Source organism: Physella acuta, unplaced genomic scaffold (assembly GCF_028476545.2).
Source record: "Physella acuta isolate Inbredline_101_S28 unplaced genomic scaffold, ASM2847654v3 ptg000958l, whole genome shotgun sequence".
In the NCBI taxonomy this organism is placed as follows: domain Eukaryota; kingdom Metazoa; phylum Mollusca; class Gastropoda; family Physidae; genus Physella; species Physella acuta.
Window position 1 is genome coordinate 660958 of NW_026732475.1, and position 18909 is coordinate 679866.

The 18909-nt window shown below is 33.0% G+C and overlaps 2 protein-coding genes across 15 annotated transcripts in view; one reads left to right on the plus strand and one right to left on the minus strand.

Moving 5' to 3' along the window:
• The window catches only part of LOC131953839 (AMP deaminase 2), a 50070-nt gene extending 46399 nt beyond the window's left edge, over positions 1–3671 (plus strand). For 10 of the 14 annotated variants that reach the window (XM_059317229.1, XM_059317235.1, XM_059317227.1 and 7 more), the window contains one exon: positions 395–3671. In XM_059317229.1, coding sequence (XP_059173212.1) covers positions 395–583 — 189 coding nt within the window. In that variant the 3' untranslated portion in view covers positions 584–3671. The remainder of the gene's footprint in view (positions 1–394) is intronic. The other 4 variants (XM_059317230.1, XM_059317232.1, XM_059317231.1 and 1 more) reach the window with 2 other exon arrangements.
• Positions 3672–6868: 3197 nt separating this feature from the next.
• Positions 6869–16208, minus strand: LOC131953841 (coatomer subunit delta). Its single transcript, XM_059317241.1, has 12 exons — positions 16104–16208; positions 12900–12939; positions 12473–12696; positions 12065–12244; positions 11746–11951; positions 11518–11615; positions 11323–11395; positions 11076–11241; positions 10353–10500; positions 10021–10120; positions 8692–8896; positions 6869–7833 (listed from the first exon to the last, which is right to left on the minus strand). The coding sequence occupies exons 1-12, from the start codon at positions 16104–16106 to the stop codon at positions 7744–7746; spliced, it is 1533 nt and encodes a 510-aa protein (XP_059173224.1). The 5' UTR covers positions 16107–16208; the 3' UTR covers positions 6869–7743.
• Between the last annotated feature and the right edge of the window lie 2701 nt (positions 16209–18909).

Sequence of the window (18909 nt, forward strand, 5' to 3'; positions counted from 1 at the left end):
CAGATAGTTTATGGCTACCTAATTTGATATGTTAGGGTTAGCTAATAGATAGGTTAGGGCTAATTTACAGATAAGTTAGGGCTAAATGTTAGATATGTTAGGGCTATCTGGTAGATAGGTAAGGGCTAATTTACAGATAAGTTAGGGCTAAATGATTGATATTTTAGGGCTACCTAGTATGTTAAGGCTACCTAATAGATGTTAATGCTATCTGACTGCTTTTTTAAGGCTACCTTTAGTTTTTTTCTAAATACAAAATGATATTATCATTGTTATTTGTTATTAAGTGGCACTAATTATTAATTTAGTACATGTTTGACTAATTAGTGGTTAAGTATATGTTTGACAACTTAGTAATGAAGAATTCATTTAACACTGTTTACCAAACCCTCAGGTGAAGAAGCACTGGCTGGGTCCCAACTACCTGAGTGAAGGTATATCTGGCAATGATGTCAGCCGTACCAACGTGCCAGACATCCGCGTGGCCTACCGCTACGACACGCTTGTTGACGAGCTCAGGTGTATCTGCAGGGGGGCCAAGGGGCTGGACCACGGAGATGGTGTGCTATCAAAAACACTGTAAATTTGATGTTGTCAGAACCTATTGTAGAATTGATGTTGTCTGTCAGAGCACACTGTATTTTACTTACACTATTTGCATAGATTTATTTTTTTCATTTGTAACTGTACATATTTGATTATTAGTCTTTATTTTTCATTTTAATTTCTTTTAGCTATTGTTCTGCTCTTAGTCATATTATTGTTTAGTCATAACTTTGAGTTTTATTCTTTTAATAATTTCTTGTTTCTTTTAGTAATTTTGATATGATTTTGATACAGGATTAAAAGTTCACCTATTTTTAAATTATGTGTTTATTTTCTTTAAATTGAAAATATTTTTAGTTCATGACCTTAAAATGGGTGTTGCTCAATTTACATGGCATTTATCTTTTTACCTTGTTGACATGGAAGAAATAATTTTTTTTTTATCTTCTGATTACAAAATGTAGAAGTTTACTCTGATGGAAGAACTTATGTAATGAAAATTGAGAGTTGAAAATTATTTTTTTAACATTGCGTCTCAATTTTTGTAAACCGAATAAACCTGTAAAATTTTTGAAATAGCTAACTTTAATTTCCTGCAAAATAAGGTTTGAATCGTGAGAGCTTTCAAGACAACAATTGAGCAAAGCCCATTGTTATTTTCGACTCACTTTTTTTATTATCCTTACACAAATTGCTTTGAAATTGCTTTCATGTTTTCTGTATTTGTCATGGTAATTAGAATAACCTATCCAATGATCAGTTGCTTGTACCATACAGAACTTTGTATATATCACAATTTTTTTCTGTAATGGCTTTACTAAGTGTCTCAGTGCTTATTATGCTAAATGATATAATGTTTATTTATTTATTTTATCAAAACAGTATGCCCCACCCAGGCCATCCTGAATAATAATGTATTTTTTGAAAAAATGAAGATAATTATTGTTTTAGGCCTTTTTCTTTTTAAAAAATATATTTGACCTTTTGTTAAAAAAAACAATTATTTTTTCCTTAAAAAATTTTTTTGAATATACAGAAATTCAAAAGTCAGGTTATTTAATAGAGTAACAAGAAAATGTCATTTGTAATGAAAAAGATCTGAAATCCATGTTTTCTAATCCAGGAAATTGTTCTACTCTCCCTTCTAATCTCCACTTCCAAAGGCCAATAGAATTTGATTCTGGCAAAATTAATTTTAGTTGTGGCCAGATTTTTCAAAGAATCTAAAAAGTGAATTTTTTTAATGGTACATTTAGTAATAATGTGGTCATCATGAAAGCATAGTTGGTTGTATCGGCCCCCTCAAATTCTTTACTCCTGTATCTGAACCAGAATAAGTTATAAATTATTCCTTGAAAGTATTTTATGTTTTTATCTTGTACCATATCATTAATGATTAACTGTGATACTTCAAAAGCTTTACTATTTTTCTTTAAAAGTTCTGGAAGATTTTTAATTATTTGCTATCAAGTTAAGTATGTAGTTCAATACAATTGCAGTTGTTACAGAATATTTTTTGTGTAGATTAATTTTGTAGCTGCCTGTCTATTTAAATAATGTTTGACACCTCTGCTGTTTGGTGTCATGTGGGGTGTTATCAGCATCTAAATGGGGGGGGGGGGGGGGGGTTTGGGGATCAAAGAAATGATGCTCTTATTTTCTTGGCACAGGTTTAGGTAAAGGACCACACATAGATGACTATGTTTAGGTAATGACATCATATTGGGTAAGCCATGTTCTCAAATAAAGTGAACACAGGATTAGTAACTAGTATAATATAGAATCAAATTAAGATCAGCGTTAATTTAAAATATAATTTAAATAAAGTGTTTCTAGAGTTTAAAAATATTAATGCGTGTTACAAGCATTTAATACAAAATATAACTAAAATAACAACATTGAAACAGTTGGTACACCAAAAAATTTTTAACAATTGTTTCATTAATAATAATGGTGGTAGGATGGTTAGGGAACAATTGGCTTGTAAAAAATGTTCAAACCTCACATTAAACTTAACACCTCAAATAGCTTTGTAGCAAGTATTTGTATTGTAGAATAAACTTTGGCGTTATAGAATTAATGACAAGACCTCAAATATTAATTTTGTTTACTATATTTGTACAAAACGATGTGTATTCAATTGGTTTCTATTATCTCACTAAACAGACTCCATGATATAGATTTGTTTCCCCTTTTGCAGGTGGTGAGAAAGGGCATGCACTCCCAATTTTTTAACTCCTCCAGTTGTCTGTCAGGTTTCAAGTACCAACGGGCCCAGCAGATTACCAGCTCAGCCACCCTCAGTGTACATCATTGAGCTGTATGTTAGATTAGACACCAGCACACTCATAGTATAAAAGTTGTTACACTTTTTGTACTTGCAGACCCCTGTGTTATTTGTAAAATGATAGCTTAGAAATTTTAAGTGATCGACTAGAATGCTACCCTCCTCAGTTATGGGAGGGGAAAATATATTTGGACTGTCAAACTTCTTTTCAAGCTATCTCAGCCTTAGTTCACTGTACAGCATCCTTTTGAAATTAATGACTTTTTAGTCTCGATAAATGAAGACATTGTTAATTATGCTTACATGTGTTTTTTATTTTCATGTCTCTTATAGTCTTTCACAACCAAAAATTTTTTTTTAATCTTTACATGACTGAGACTTATATTTAATAAAGTATTTTTAAATCCTGAATTAAAAACAAATTAATTGTATTTTAATCTTTCAAAATGATTAAGTAAAGGTTTCTCTGTTTTTCTTTATGAAAGATTTCTATACCTCTGCTTTTATAATTTTTTTTTCACTGCCATTTTTATGTTTTACAATAATCTAATTCATGCTTTTGGTCTGTTTTTTCAACTTTGTCAAAATATTTCTCAATAATTCTTTATTTTATTACACTTTAGTGTTCAGCACATTTTAAATTGTAGCCAACATGAAGTTGATATTATCAAATAACTAAGTAAAGACAGCAGACCTGACCTCATTGACCAACTCAAAACCTCTACATTCTACTGTTCTAGAAGTGAAATTATTTTTACTTTACTTATTCTACTTAATCGACAAAAGTTTTTTAGCTTTTTAAAACCGATTTGCTTCATTTTTTTTTTGTGTTTACATACATACACACACACACACATACATACATATATACATATATATATATATATATGTATATATATATATGTATATATTCACACACACACACACACTTTGTTTGAAATAGTAATAACTTTATTAGATGGCATTTATTATAAACTTGCTAGCAATATTCATTTGTAGTCTAATGTCATCGCCTCTAAGATTTATTTTATGCTGAAGTGTGTTGATTTTGTTTGCAACTTTGACTTGAGTGTGTAACTTGTGGCATATTTTTTCAGTTTGATTTGTCTTTTGAAACTGCTTCAGTACTATGATTTTATTAATTCTTTTTTTTAATAACACATACTACATGAAAGGCATTGAAGCATTATACAAACAAAGAAAAAGAAAAACTCCATTGCCTTAAAAGGAAGCATTGAGATGGACTGCAGTTTTATAAAGGGTAACCTTTGTCATGAATTTCATTAATTAAAAACTTACATTAAATTATTTTCATTGATTGAAAATGGCAAGTTTTTTAATCCTAACAAAACAAGTTGGTATGATTAATGATAACTTTGTTTCTTGTAGCCTGCTTCAATTGTTTAGTTAGCACAGTGTTAGTGTTTAGTTTGTATGGTAGCTGAATCAGGGGAGAGAACACAGTCAATCTTCCCCAGAGACACAGTGGTAGTCTAGAGGTGTTGTTTGATCAATCCAGTGCTTTTTTTGTCCTTGTCAATACAGCACCGCAGTCAGGTACAAATAACATCCATGCTAATAAACACGTTAATATTCCTGCAGTTGCTTAATTAAATTGGTCATTTTGGTAATTGCTCACCAGAAATGTCATCATTTCTCCAGAATATTTTTTAAATTTTGCATTCCGGCACTTTTTTTTTGCATTCCGAAAAAAAATTTTGTATTTGCTTAAAAAGCACTGGATGAATCCATGCAATTTTTTTTTTAATCTAGATATTTTCTTTTTGTTTGTAAAAAAAAAAAATATTGAAGCTGTGATGACTAATCCTCCCAACATTTAATGATAAAAATGTTGGGTAGAAACACCAACGTATGCAGTTGGTGTCCTTGTTTTTTTTTTCCATTATTGTCTTTATATTGGAAGTACAGTGGCATTATAAAACCATGAAACAGTTTATGTGCATGTTGTGAAATATTGCAAGTTGTATTGTCTAAACACCAAATGTTATTCAATAATAATTTAACTGGGACAATAAAGGACTCCCCTCACAGAGTTTTGGTTTTTGTATTGTCATTTGTGCCAAAACTGAAAAAAAGGTCCTTATAAAAGAACCTGTTTAAACTAATGCCAAGGCATTTAACTCAAGAAAGTGTCCAAAAAATAATCAAATTTCACAGAAATCGTATGTTTGATTTTACTATTGTCTAACAGTATATCCTCCCATCAAGAAAACATCTAATACATTTTTCATGTATTGCATTTTAAATGCGATCCTTATAGAATTACTGTTAGTTTCAAAACTTGACAGGGTTCTAGAGATTATAGATTACACAACTATTTTACTTTTTGTTATCCTAACAGTCACCCTAGGCACGTGGGCTGTACATTTAGTCTTATTTTTTTTATACTTTAATTTTTTGGGCTGTGATGTCTTTGCATTTTAATTCAAGACATCTAATTGCGGTTGGCCCCAATATGTCCCTGGTAACACAAATGTATGTAGAAATCAACATACCCTATACGGAGCATCAGCATTGGCTGAAACTATATTTTATGTGCACTGTGCTTTCAAAAGATTTATAAAAGTTTATCTGTTAGTATTTAACAAAATGCATAGGAAGCATTGAAAATAATGACATAAGCAGATTAACCTGTTCACTAAAAATGTAACTGGCTGTTTAGTAAAGGTGTACAGCTTTGGCAGTCATTCCCTGCAGACAGTGAGTGCCTGCCAAAGCTGTTTAATGATTTTTTAAGCTCTTCTTTTCCTACATTTAAACATGTATTAAATCCATTGGCCCAAGAACACCAGTAATGGAACAAAAGGTGATGCTAGTCAGTGAACAGATCTACATACTGAGCTTTGACAAGTGGTCTGGGATTATATTAAAAAGTAAAATAATTAAAAGCCATTCTGTGTAACAAGCAACCAATGATGTAATGTAAAGATTGTTATTTATTCACAAGCTTGTACATTTTCTTTCAGCTGAACAAATGGTCTTTCATTGAAATCAACAAGTATAGGAAAGGAAAAAAAAACAAAGATAATTTGAAAAAGATCAGCATCACATTTTTGTTTTATTATCAATCATTTCCCCCACAATTTTAAATAAACAATTTTTTTTAAAAAATGCTAGCAATGAAATAGAGAAATGGAACATAATTAGTACCATTTCCCATAGATATGATACACATCTGTACAATCAGTCATGCCTACACCCTACTTTTACTTCCTAACTAATCCTTGGAACCGACTTCCATACCTTTATTGCTATATTTTGTCCTTTTCATCAGTCGAAGTAGGCCAAAGACTTGTATAAAAAGGAAACTAATCCTTTTTAAATTTTGCAATCTGTACACTTGAAAGTTCATACACTCAATATGAGACAAGTTTTGTAGCTGCTGTTGCCAAGTCACTATAAAAATCAGGAAATTGGATGAATATTAAGTTAGCGTGAGACATCTAAATGTGTACTGCCAACAAATGTTCCTAGTTCCTCTATTTTAATTATAAACTGAATTTTGTGAGGTGAGATAATGGCCAACAATTTGAGAAGAATATTTTTGTTTTCAGCAATTTACTTCACATACTAAGAATTACACTTTAAAAATGTTATAAACTTCCAATATGCAGAAAATATATTTTGTAACAATTGCATCAAGTCATTAAGTGTTCTTGTACGGTGAGGTAACCCCAACAGAATACTGCATGACTTCATAGGGGTAAACAAAAAGCACATGACAAAAAAAAAATGTAAATATGTGATTAGAGAATCTTTATATACAACTGTCCCAATGTGATTTGTTTTGTTATATTCAGGTATCTCTCTACAAAGAAATATCCCTAACTTGTAATACACCACCCATACCATAATGTGTTTCTGTAACATGCAATGTGTCCACTCTTCTTTAGCATAAGACAAACTTGGCTTTACCTCCATATCACAGCTGTACACAGTGGCATCAACAGCCATTCTACAATTACAGCAATAAAGCTAAGCTCTTCAATGTGTAAGATTAGAAACGTTATCAGCCGAGCTTTAAAACAGCTTAGATGTAGCATTTTTCCAATTAAACATTCAATAATGAAAAACACCTCAACAGTTGAAGCATCAATTCAGACATACAAAATTAATTGTAGACAACAAATTGTGACATAAACCAAGTAAAATAAAAAATTGATTAGATTCAAGTCATCGATAAAAAAAATTGAAAAAAAAAAATTCTTAGATTTGGTACATTTAACGTAAAATTGATGGTCCATTCAATGTACAATACAAAGGACAACAGACAACACTTCATAGTTCATTCAGTCCTAAACAGCACACAAGGTATGGCTGCAGTAAGAGTTGAAGTTTATCTACACAAATAAATACTCAATATTTTATATTTAATGTACTTTCTAGTTTAAAATAAATAAATAACAGCATTTGAAATTGTATTTAAAAATTATAAACAAAATAATAAAATAAATCAACAGTGATGACTAAGTTTTATTTTTAAATATTTCTTTTCTATTGATATTGCAATAGTTTTTTAACATGAGCTCTTAATACTTAGTGAACTTGATGTTATTTGTCTACTTAATACATTACTATACGCCTACTCAATGACAGTTCAGTTTCATAAATTATTATACACCTACATGGTGATGAATAGTAAAAATGATAGCAAAGTATCATTTTAATGGCAGTTCATATTACTTAAGTAATCAATGTAGTGAAAACTTTTTACAGTGAAAAGAAAATTCCACCTCAGTCTAACATTATTTCTCAAGGAAAACAAAAGAAATACAGAAGAAAAAATATAACCAGACTAGACATTCATACTAATCCTTCCCATCATTCACAGCATCCATAGCAACACACACTCAGTTTATAGGTTTAAAAAATCCATAGCATTGAATAGGTCAAACAATCTCATATTTTTCAACAAAGAAGACTATTTCTGATGAGAATTTTTCTGGAGCTCCGCTATCTATCTGCTGCACTTCATTCACCTGAAACAAATGGGTTTTTAAAATCAGATTCTTTGTTTAGATTTTAATTTAGATAACATAAAATCAAAGATTCTTCTGATAGAAATTGTTAAAACTTTGATATTGATTATAGTTGCTAGACTGAGTTGAGAAGCTAAGGCTGGTATTGAAGGAAAACAGCGTAAAGCTTGTAAAGTATTTTAAAGTACATGTTTTTCTGAAATAATTTATCTCTGGAAGCTACTTTTTAGTTAGTTACATTTCCTTTGCTTATGTAGAACACACTAGAAGTGCAGTGTCTATGACAACATAAAATAGAGATTTATGCAGACGACTACTAATGCATAAAATGTACCCAATCAGTATTAAAATGGTAATAAAATGTTTAGTGTTAGTATCCTCACAAATTCAAGAGAATAACAGGTACCAAAGGTCTTCATCAGCACACAGACAGTAACAGGTACCATGGACATTTCACACATCTTTGGTCACAATACCCAATGTACCTGTTATTGTCATGAATTTATGAGGATACTATCACTACCCGTTTTATTACTATGTGCATAAACCTAACAGCAGCTAGTATCTTTACTTATATGTCTAGATAGGTTGTAGATCCACCCGACTGTTTTGAGAGATGCTACAGAAACCAGTGAACTACAGAACCCTAATCAACGTAACTGAGTTAACATCAGATGAGACCAAGATAAAATGTGCAAAACCTCACGGCAGCTAGTATCTTTACTTATATGTCTAGATAGGTTGTAGATCCACCCGACCTTTTTAAGAGATGCTACAGAAACCAGTGAACTACAGAACCCCAATCCAAGTAACTGAGTTAACATCAGATGAGACAAAGATAAAATGAACAAAACTCACGATGATATCACAATAGGAGCGTTTGGAAACAAAACTGACGCTGATGGGGAAGAAATCTTCAGGGTGTCCTTTGATTGTGAACTCCATGCTCCCAGTCTTATTGGAGGCATCAATGAATGGAAGCCTCCAATACAGTGTCTTCTTGTGGCTGTCATACTGATGGTCACCATCACATTCATTGACGACAGGGGCCCCTGCACCACTCCTGACACAAGAGATGTGGCATTAGCATGGCATGCAAGTTTCAAAAGATAACAGAATTGCCTTAAAAATATGAATATTAGACTAGCTATTCTATTATAATTATACATTTTATAAACTGAAAACCAATAATAATAATCATTAAAAAAGTTTTTAAAAAACCCACGTTTTCTGATTGAACTAAAAAGTAGAAAATAAACGCTATACATCACAATAATGCAAGCGATCACTCTACTATAAGCGATGAAAAACGTGGGGCGCCGAAGTAAAAGTTATATTACTATTGATTAGATAATACTATTGACTTTTATTAGGGAGCTTGTAGAGAGTCAACAGTATTAGAAACTGTAAGAAAATCACGGCGCCCCACGTTTTTGATCGCTTATAGTAGAGTGATCGCTTGCATTATTGTGATGTATAGCGTTTATTTTCTACTTTTTAGTTCAATCAGAAAACATGGGTTTTTTTTAAACTTTTTTAATGATTATTATTTTCTACTTTTTAGTCTTTGTTTGTTTGCATTAAAATCTTGCTATCGATTTTATCTTTTCACTTTTTTTGGGTAAACGAAGACAACTCGTAAAAAGACAACTCGTAAAAAGACAACTCGTAAAAAGACAACTCGTAAAAAGACAACTCGTAAAAAACACGTTGTGTTAACACATAGATTTGAACCCGTGTCGAGTGGGATAGCAATCGTGTGCCCAACCACTCGACCATATCGTCTCCCCCAAACTGGCCTACCTCCTGTAAGTTTAAACTCGGTTCAAACTAAATTATCTGCCCCTAAGCCTGTGGCGATGTGGGATCGTTCGCTTCACTGCGCGCGAGGTACGCGTCGCTCGTTTTTTTTCTAATGGCTCGCAGAGGAGAATTATATATATAGATTATATAGCGGTCTAAAATGCTCAATAAAATGTTTCCATTGATCAATTTAGTAATAATAACAATTGAATATTCAATGGTCATCCAAAAGAAAGCTTCCCTGAAAATTTCAGCGCGCTAGCTAACTGGGAAGTGCCAGAAATTTCGATCGCAAGATTTGATTGGAAAGACAAACAAACACAGAAACACAGACACAGAGAAAGCAAGTTAAAGAAAACGTGGGAAAATAATGTAAAGACTTACGGGCAAGGAATGTTAATTTGTACATCTTCTAGTTCCATATTATCTTGTTCTAGCTCATATTCAATGTTAACCTCTCCATTCTCATTGGGCCAGCAATTTACTATTTAAAAAAAAGAAAAAATTTATTATCAAATATAAAAAAATCAGTTTAAATTTATTGTGGGAGTTTTATTTAGATCAACAGGTAAAAAGATACGAGTCATTTTTGGACATAGGTACAAAAAAAAAATTGAGTGTAAAAAAAATTCAGGTGAAACGTAAATAATTCTGGGCTCAAAGAGTTGATGATAACCAGAGTTATGTGCATGAGATGAATATCTGAATCAACTTACTGGACAGTGGCATGTTATTTTCATCTTGTGTCTGGAACCGCCATTTGAGAACTCCAATGTCCTGTCCAACAGGGAAGGGTTTCTCTGGGTTCTTTAAACTGATGACAGAGGACTGGGTAAACAGCTTCTTATCTATATTTGGATGGGTCTGAAACATACCAGTTGTAAAAACATGTTAAGCACAACTCTCAACTCTATAGGTTATTTTAAAAATGCGGGAGTAGGATCAACTTAATGAAGTATTTACTCACTGATCTACATACAAATAGACTAACACACAATTTATTAAGAATTTGAGTGAGCACAATTATATATTTTATGAGATGCCATTGGCCAGCATACATGTTGCTAAAACAAAAAGTATGTGTTTATTTTCTGGAAGCAAGTCTGTATACTGTTCTAGAATCTACCTAAATCTGATGTGTAGTATAGTTGGGGAAATTACACATTTCCTTCTTAAATACAAGAAAACAGCAAGCATACTCTACTTTACTGACCATTAGGTACAAAAAATTACTTTATTCAATTACTTTATTAAGCATAAATAGGTGTTAATTTGTTTTGTTTACAAAAATTAAGGATAAGACACTGACTAAAAGTATTAAAATAGATACTAAACTATATATTTCTTTACTTACAAGTTTACTATCACAAATGCAAGAAGAAATTAATTCACAAAAATCTAGCAGTAAAAAAAGAAGAATTTTAAAACATGAGTATTACCTGCAACTGAATACCTTTGTTGTCATTATGTGTAATCATTACTTTGACCTTGCTTGACTTCTCATCGTTGATCTTGAGTTTCAACATACCATGAATCTCCATATTTTGTAAGCCACCATCACGACCAGCTGTCAGCGAGATTTTTTCTTCCACAACGAGGTGTACACTGGCAGAAACAAACAAAAATGTTTACAAATATGCCACGCATACAAGTGCCAGTAATGCTAGAAAATCAAAATGAACCAACCTTTCTTGATTAGCAGTTGGCATGATGGTCTTAGTTATAGGTGCATTTAAAGGCTTGGACGAATCTGTTACTCCTTTGAAATAATAAAAGTGATACAATATATTAGGATTCCAATTTAGGCAACCGTTAAAAGCAATTTTAGTGATAATTACAAGCTAGTTATGTAATGGGAGTAGTAAATAAATGTACACTTACTTTCACCTTCAGACTGTAACTGACCCACAAATGTGTCCACATCTTTCTTTTTGGAGCCAAGTTTAAGAGCACGACTTGGACCGGTGGAAGGTTTGCTACTACAAGAGTAAAAAAGTATAAAGTAACAGGGTGATTTATGTTTTTTAAAAAGCTTTCCTTCTTTATATAAAACAAGGTAACTTTTTTAACAGCATGGCCTAACCTACTGAGAGCTGCCCCCAACTTTACCTGGGTTTACTGTAGGCAGGTTTAGTACTGTCAACATTGGAGCCAGAGTCAATGACTGGTACTGTCTCATTCTTGTAAGTGCCACTGCCAAAACCACCCCCACTGGTGAACCCTGGATTACGACCAGATTTCTGCATCTCCCTGTTTCTCTGTTGGATCTCTTTAGCCTTTTTCTTCATCTGGTCCTTTGCCTCTTTTTCTTGAGTCTAAGAAAGCACAAAATCCAGATTAGATAAGCACTTTATTTCAATGCATTCATAAATAGGATGTTCTATTACAACAGAGTATTTTTTTCCTGTGATAAAAATGACTGACTGACCTGTCGAACAGCTTGGAAGACTTTTTCTTCATGAGAATCCATCTCTGTGAATGTTCTGATCTGGGCAAGATTGACGTTCTCTCGGTAACCCAGGGCAACAATTTCATCAAATGCAAATATGAGAGAAAAGGCTTGATCAACAATGTCTGTTTCCTCCATGTTACGGCAGTACTCTGGCAACTGTGGACAAAAGTTTCAAGAATTTTTGAACTTCAAAATAAAACTCAATCTTAAAAAATAGGTTTACAATCAGTTTTTAAAGACTAAAATAAGAATACATTAAAAGCACTTCTCACATACTGAAGCATTAACAAATTTACTTTAATAGCAAGTGCTGGTTTAATGAATTAATAATTTTTGTCATCTCTCAACTTGACATTGATTTTTATTTAGTTATTAAATACTTACAACTTTAGCAAAGAGTCTGAGTGTTTCCAGATCTTCCAAAATATTTGAAGCTTTAGTGGTGATGAGTAGAACATAAAGCTTCTCTAGAGGCTGGTACACATAGCGGACACTTTCTGTTTCAACAAAAGTGTGCTGTTTCCCTGTGCCCATCAGTTTAGGAAAGGCGGCCAAAAGACCTTCAATACGTGATCTGGTCATCTCAACAAACTGTCTTGAGATGATGACTGAAAATTTTAAACAATAGTTAAGACTTTCTCACTAACAAAATCAGCATAACTTTAATATTTCTTGAATCAGCTAACTAAAAGTATAAGTAAACCAATAAACATGTTTGTTGTAAATAAATAAACTGTTGTAAATAAATAATGATCATTAATTTATATTATTTAATGCTTAAAATTAAGTAATTTAAAAAAAAATAACTTACCCTTTCCAGATCGATTACAAACAGCCGCTGCAAGCAGCACCTAAAGAGATTATATAAAGTAATGTAATTAAATAGTCAGAGAACGAATGCATAATCTAACCATGATGATTAACTGTTAAGAAAACTGAGCAATTCCAATTGTTTTAACAATTGTTTTATGTACCACATTTACCTATTTCACGTGTTTTCACTACATTTTTATTTCTTTATCTAATTTATTCTATTAGGCTACATCTATTACAATTAATCTAAAAGTAAAACCAAATTTAAGACAAGAACCTTAATGGGGTTGAAATAATTCTGTTACAATTAGTGCATGGTGGATGAAACCTTGAAAAACAAAACGTTAACAACTGACAGCTGACTAATAGGCTACAAATAAATATATTTTGTTTTATAAGGTTTTTTTAGGCATAAAGCCTACTTATATTATTTCTAATGAATCAAAAGGTCAATTAAGTAAGTTATTAGTTATGCCACTATGAAATAAGCATATTTTAGTAGGCTAATAAGTAGTCCCAGAGGAACATATTTTTTTTAAATGAAGGCCTATAGCTAGTTTACCAGATGTTTTATTTGCATGAAAGCATTAATGATTTGTGTAACAGTAACAGTATTATTAAATTGATTTGTAGATACAAGTAACTCAAGAAATTGGTTAAGAAAAATAAAAACGAGGTTTTAGGCCTATATTATTATGCTACATAGTATTAATATTACAATCGATGATAGCAATTTTTTTATGTTCAAATATTTAACATAGAGAGTGGAAGTGAAATGTACTTGTTTTAAAACACTCTGGTCTTGAGGTATGGTGAGTTTCAAAGGTGGACAATAGGCAAACAGAGCAGTTAAATACTGTACTGTAAGTGTAGTGTGTAGTGATGTGTCAACAATCATTCCTTATGACCAAAGTTGGTTAATTAATAGTTGTGATTCAGGATCTCCATTTTTTACTCATGTATGTCTCAAACTAGCAGCCATTTTTATATACACTTGTATTAAAATGTCAATGGATACGCCTTCAGCGATTTTCAACAAAGTTTTCATTCATCCCAGGGAGGACCCCCCCTCCCCATTCTTTGCCTAAAAGTAAAACCTAAACCAGGCAACAACCCAAACCCAATACTTAGCATCAGAGGGTTTTTTTCTGGTATTTTGCCAAACCATGAACTACTAATTATGAAATAGGCCTCTAATATTATTAAACAGAAAAAAAAACCTCTACAAAAGTACAAATGGCTTGAAATGGGCCCAACACTTCATTTTTACTTTCTCGTATATACGTAGTATAGAGAAAGTATTGTAATCGTGCAAAAAAAAAATCGAGATTTAAAAATCTCGACGTTTTACACCTCACTGATACGGAAAAACATAATTTTGCAATCTTGTCCGTATGTCTGTGTGTGTGTGTCTGTGTGTCCGTGTGTAAACACGATAACTTGAGTACCGTTACAGCTAGGTTGATGAAATTTCATATATAAGTATTATATCAAAATCGTAGATCCGTATCAACTTTTGAGCGATTTCCCACAACCGGAAGTGGTACTTTTTCTACTTTGAATTTTTCAAAAGCCTATAACTTGAGTACTATTTCAGATAGATAAATGAAATTTCACATGTAAGTAAAAGATCTAATTCTCTACCTTCTGTTAAATTTTGAGTAATTTCCGTTGACCGGAAGTAGTAATTTACGCTACTTCCGATTTCTCAAAAAACTAATGTAAATTTATTAAGTACTAATACTATTGCGCACTATTATACACACCGTTATTAGGCGTTCGCTTGGTGCGCAATTGTTTTTTCCTGAGATTCTATTCTATTTTTAAAAGTTTCAGTATTTAAAATGGATTAAAAATCATAACTATATCCCCAGTTACCATCCCCTGTTGTTTTATATAAGAATATTCGATAGTATTTCTCGCTAACCCGGAGGCGTGGCCGGTTGCTAACAACAATATGGCGCCCGGACCGGACGCTTGACTTCCGACGATTTTTCTGCCAAATTCTAGAGACCTTCTACTAATTAGTTTTTAAAATGTTTACCACGCGCAAAATGGCGGGACTTTCACGTTATAACGACAAGCTATAGGTGGCAGGGCTATATATGCCAGAAAAGCATTTTAAAATTTGCGTTGGAGAATGAAGGCTAAATTTAAAAGTTGGTTTCATCAAAAATACTAGAACTTTTTAAATATCGATTTCCATATTACAAAATTGATTTCCATACTAAAGCATTATTAGTTTTATCATTCTATGAAAAAATAAATCAAATATCTGCAACACTTTTTTTTATATTATGTGTCCAAAAAATGACAACCACATTTTTTTATTTTTTTTGACCACGTGACCGCTATTTGAATGGATACGTTTACCTGGCATGGTTTTTTATTTTGCTCTTTTGTACAATAAAAAATGTTATAAAATTAAAGAAATAAAAGAATTCAAACATCACTTCTGTCTTGTCTTTTTTAAAATTCTTTTCTGATGACATTCTCTTAAATTTTTTTCCTCTATAAATATATCCCGACGATAGACGGGCCAATTCTACTTTTAGGAACTCTCTTGTGAAAAAAAATTAGATCTATTTCACGGTCACTTAAAAAGTTAAACCTTTCAACTTTTAACCAGGTTGTCATGGATGATCCGTCATATCATAGCTGTGAGTGACAAAACATTTTAAAATTCAATAATTTAGCCTAAACTCGCTACAACCCCCAAATTAGTGCCTAGAGGATAAAGTATGGACGTTTTTTATTCAGTTGTCATGTTTAAATTGAGAATTGAGTAGATTTCACATATAGTAAGAAAAACTAATATTCGAGAAAGTTTAGGGGAGATCACTACCGGTTTATTTAACTTCATCACTCACTGCCTTTTCTTCTGGTGTTACTGTTAGATCTGTTTGTTACTTCAGGTTACAGTAATAGATATCATTTCCCTATATCTCTACCTTATTCTCAAAATCTCTAACAACCACTCAATGAAATCTAGATCTAGAAATCTAGATTCTAGTTTATTATACTTTTTTCTAGGCTAGCTCAGACTGTGAGACTCAGCATCACGATTTCTAAGTTTTGCCATGATGATGATTTCTATCACTTATTTTAAGAATATTATTACTAAACAAGTATCCCTGCATCAAAAAGTTAAACTGTTAGAAGTTATAACAAACGAAAGGAATATTCTAAAGTGAATACGTACCATTTTAGCTACTAACAATAGATAATTTTAGTAACCGGTGTAAAACTACGTAAACTGTTCCAGTGTCAACAAAATGGTGGATATACTTCCACGTCAAAAGTACAATTCCTGCGCTATTTCGATTCGGTTACTATGAAGATTTTAAAAATAATTCTACCTTGAAAAATAAAGGGTGTAAAATATTACTGTGGTAAATTAATGAGAAAATATGTAATTTGTAGTAAAGTTTGAGAATTAACTGTGGATTCATTTATCGTACGCGGATTTATACATAAGCCGGAACAGGTTATCTTTTGTGAGACCTAAACATTTATTCTGACTTAATTCCCCTTATTTGATTTTTCAGTAACATGCCGTAAAAAAACGCAGTAAATTGAGTAATAGTAATAGCCAAACATACCCGTTGTGATATAATCTAGATCTATTCTGTATAATTATTGATCTTAAATAAAATTACACCAAAACTTTAACTGCATGGATTAGAAATACTGCAGGAAGTAGATATAGTTTTCCATGGTCTACTTAGGGCTTAATATCAATAACATTGTTTCTTTTTGGCACCCCGCCTCCCCAACGAAATAGAATCTATTTAGAGAATATATACTTTTACCAGTGCCCCCCCCCCCCCCTCTCGGAGCATAAAACAATCGGAAAGAAACGCTGATTAATAATTGTTTTATGCTTACTATTACTACTAGCATGAAGACTATGAAGTATTTGATGAGAGATAAAAAGAAAAAGTTGTACAAAAACAACGCTACCGCTTCTAGAGTTCTAGACCCAGAGGAGATCAATGATAGATTTTTGTTAGGGTGTCTTATGTTGGAAATGGCGAACGTTGGGTTTCTTTAGTCTATTGCAAACTGCAACCGTGGGATGGGTTTTGATGTCACGTTTTATTTGGTCACATTTATCCCCTACTGTAGTCTCACGTTGCCCACCAAGACCCCCCCACACACACACACACAGCGTCTTAATGTTCCATCATTATAAATCGAACAAAAACAAACATTCCTTTTTTTAATTAAAAATTACTAATTGTATGCATGCCTATGCTTCTATACACTGGTTTACCATATGTTAGATTTAAAGAAGGTGTGTGATGGTCAGTGGCAGAACTAGAAAAAAAGGGCCACCCCGCAAAAAAAACTTTCAGGCGGGACAAAACTTTCGATTTGCAACCCCCCCCCCCCCCTCAAATTTTCGATTTGCATGCATCCCTCTCCCTCAAACTTTCGATTTCCACCCCCTTCAACCCGTCAATAATGTTTATGAAAAAATTCTGTCTCTGTCGAATAGTGAGAGGCGGGCACATTCGAATCGTTCGGCGGGGGCGCCATGCACGGCGCCCGCGGGCACGGGGTTGGGAACCCCTGTGCTATGTGTTCTAAAACGGTTATCTGGCCTAAAGAATATAAAAAATGTTTTGTAGAAGTAATGGTGTCTCGTGTTATGATTATTTTTATGTTTTTTGTATTTATATTATTGATTTTAAATACATTTCCTTTTTATACAAGGTCATTCTTTAGTAAGTACTTTATGAAAAAAATATTTAGTAAGATAAGTAATTGCTTTTTAATTTGTTTAGTACAACAAATCTATTAAAAGGAGCTTATGAGCACCCCAATTTGACTATTTAAAAAAGGGAAATAAGTCATGGACGTGGTTTGAACGTTTGCTTATCTTTGAATGTTAAGTAGAAGAGAGAGGATTTGGCTTTCACAGTGGTTTAAAAACAAAGGGAAAAAGAATATACAAGAGCGTGGGGATGGTGTCTATAGAATAAAGATAATCAAACCGCAGCTATGGTAATCGTTTTACAAAACAAACATTAAGTCAAAAATTGCAAGAAAATTAGATTTTTTACTTTCTCGTATATACGAAGTATAGAGAAAGTCTTGTAATCGTGGAAAAAAAAAATCGAGATTTTTACAAATCTCGACGTTTTACACCTCACTGATACGGAAAAACATAATTTTGCAATCTTTTCCGTATGTCTCTGTGTGTGTCTGTGTGTGTGTGTCTGTGTGTAAACACGATAACTTGAGTACCGTTACAGCTAGGTAAATGTCATGGGCCCCCCCCCCCCCCGCATTGCGGGGTCTGGCGGCACTGTAGTTCCGCCCCTGGTGATGGTTTAGAGCAGGGGTCGGCAACCTGCGGCTCGCGAGCCGCATGCGACTCTTTTGATATCAAGATGCCGCTCTCCAGCTCCTTGAACAGCAGAAATGCGATTATATAAATTCTAACTATCAAGTTATCAATTAATTATTACTTTTTTTTTATATGGAAAGGAAGTGATTTTTTTTTAGGTCGGGTGACAGCGGGCCACTAGCGGTTTTCAACCCTGATCCCAGGGGTCGGCGTGGTCGAGTTGGTAAAGCTCATGGTTGCTAAACCGAAAAGTCTCGAGTTCGAACCCTCGGGCAGATGAGGCTCGTTAGCTGGGGACAGCCACTCTTCTAGGAGAGACAACTCCAAAAATCAAACAACTGCTGCCTTGTAGTTTGTTCTTGGTTGGGCAAAGGCTATGGAAGCAAATCCAAAAAGAAAAGCAGGCTGAAATCGGAGTCAATGGCCTCAATGGCGCATAACCAGTTGACACGTAACGCTTAATTGTGTTGGAGGCGCGGTCAAGTCGGCAAAAAGCTCATGGTTGATAAATTCGAACAAAGTCTCGAGTTCAAACCCACTGGCAGATAAATCTCGACCCCCTTCAACACTAATAATTAAGAACGAAGAAGAAGAAGAAGAACCCTGATCCCGCCTAAGATTAAAATACTCTATGTTGACAGAATTCAGACAA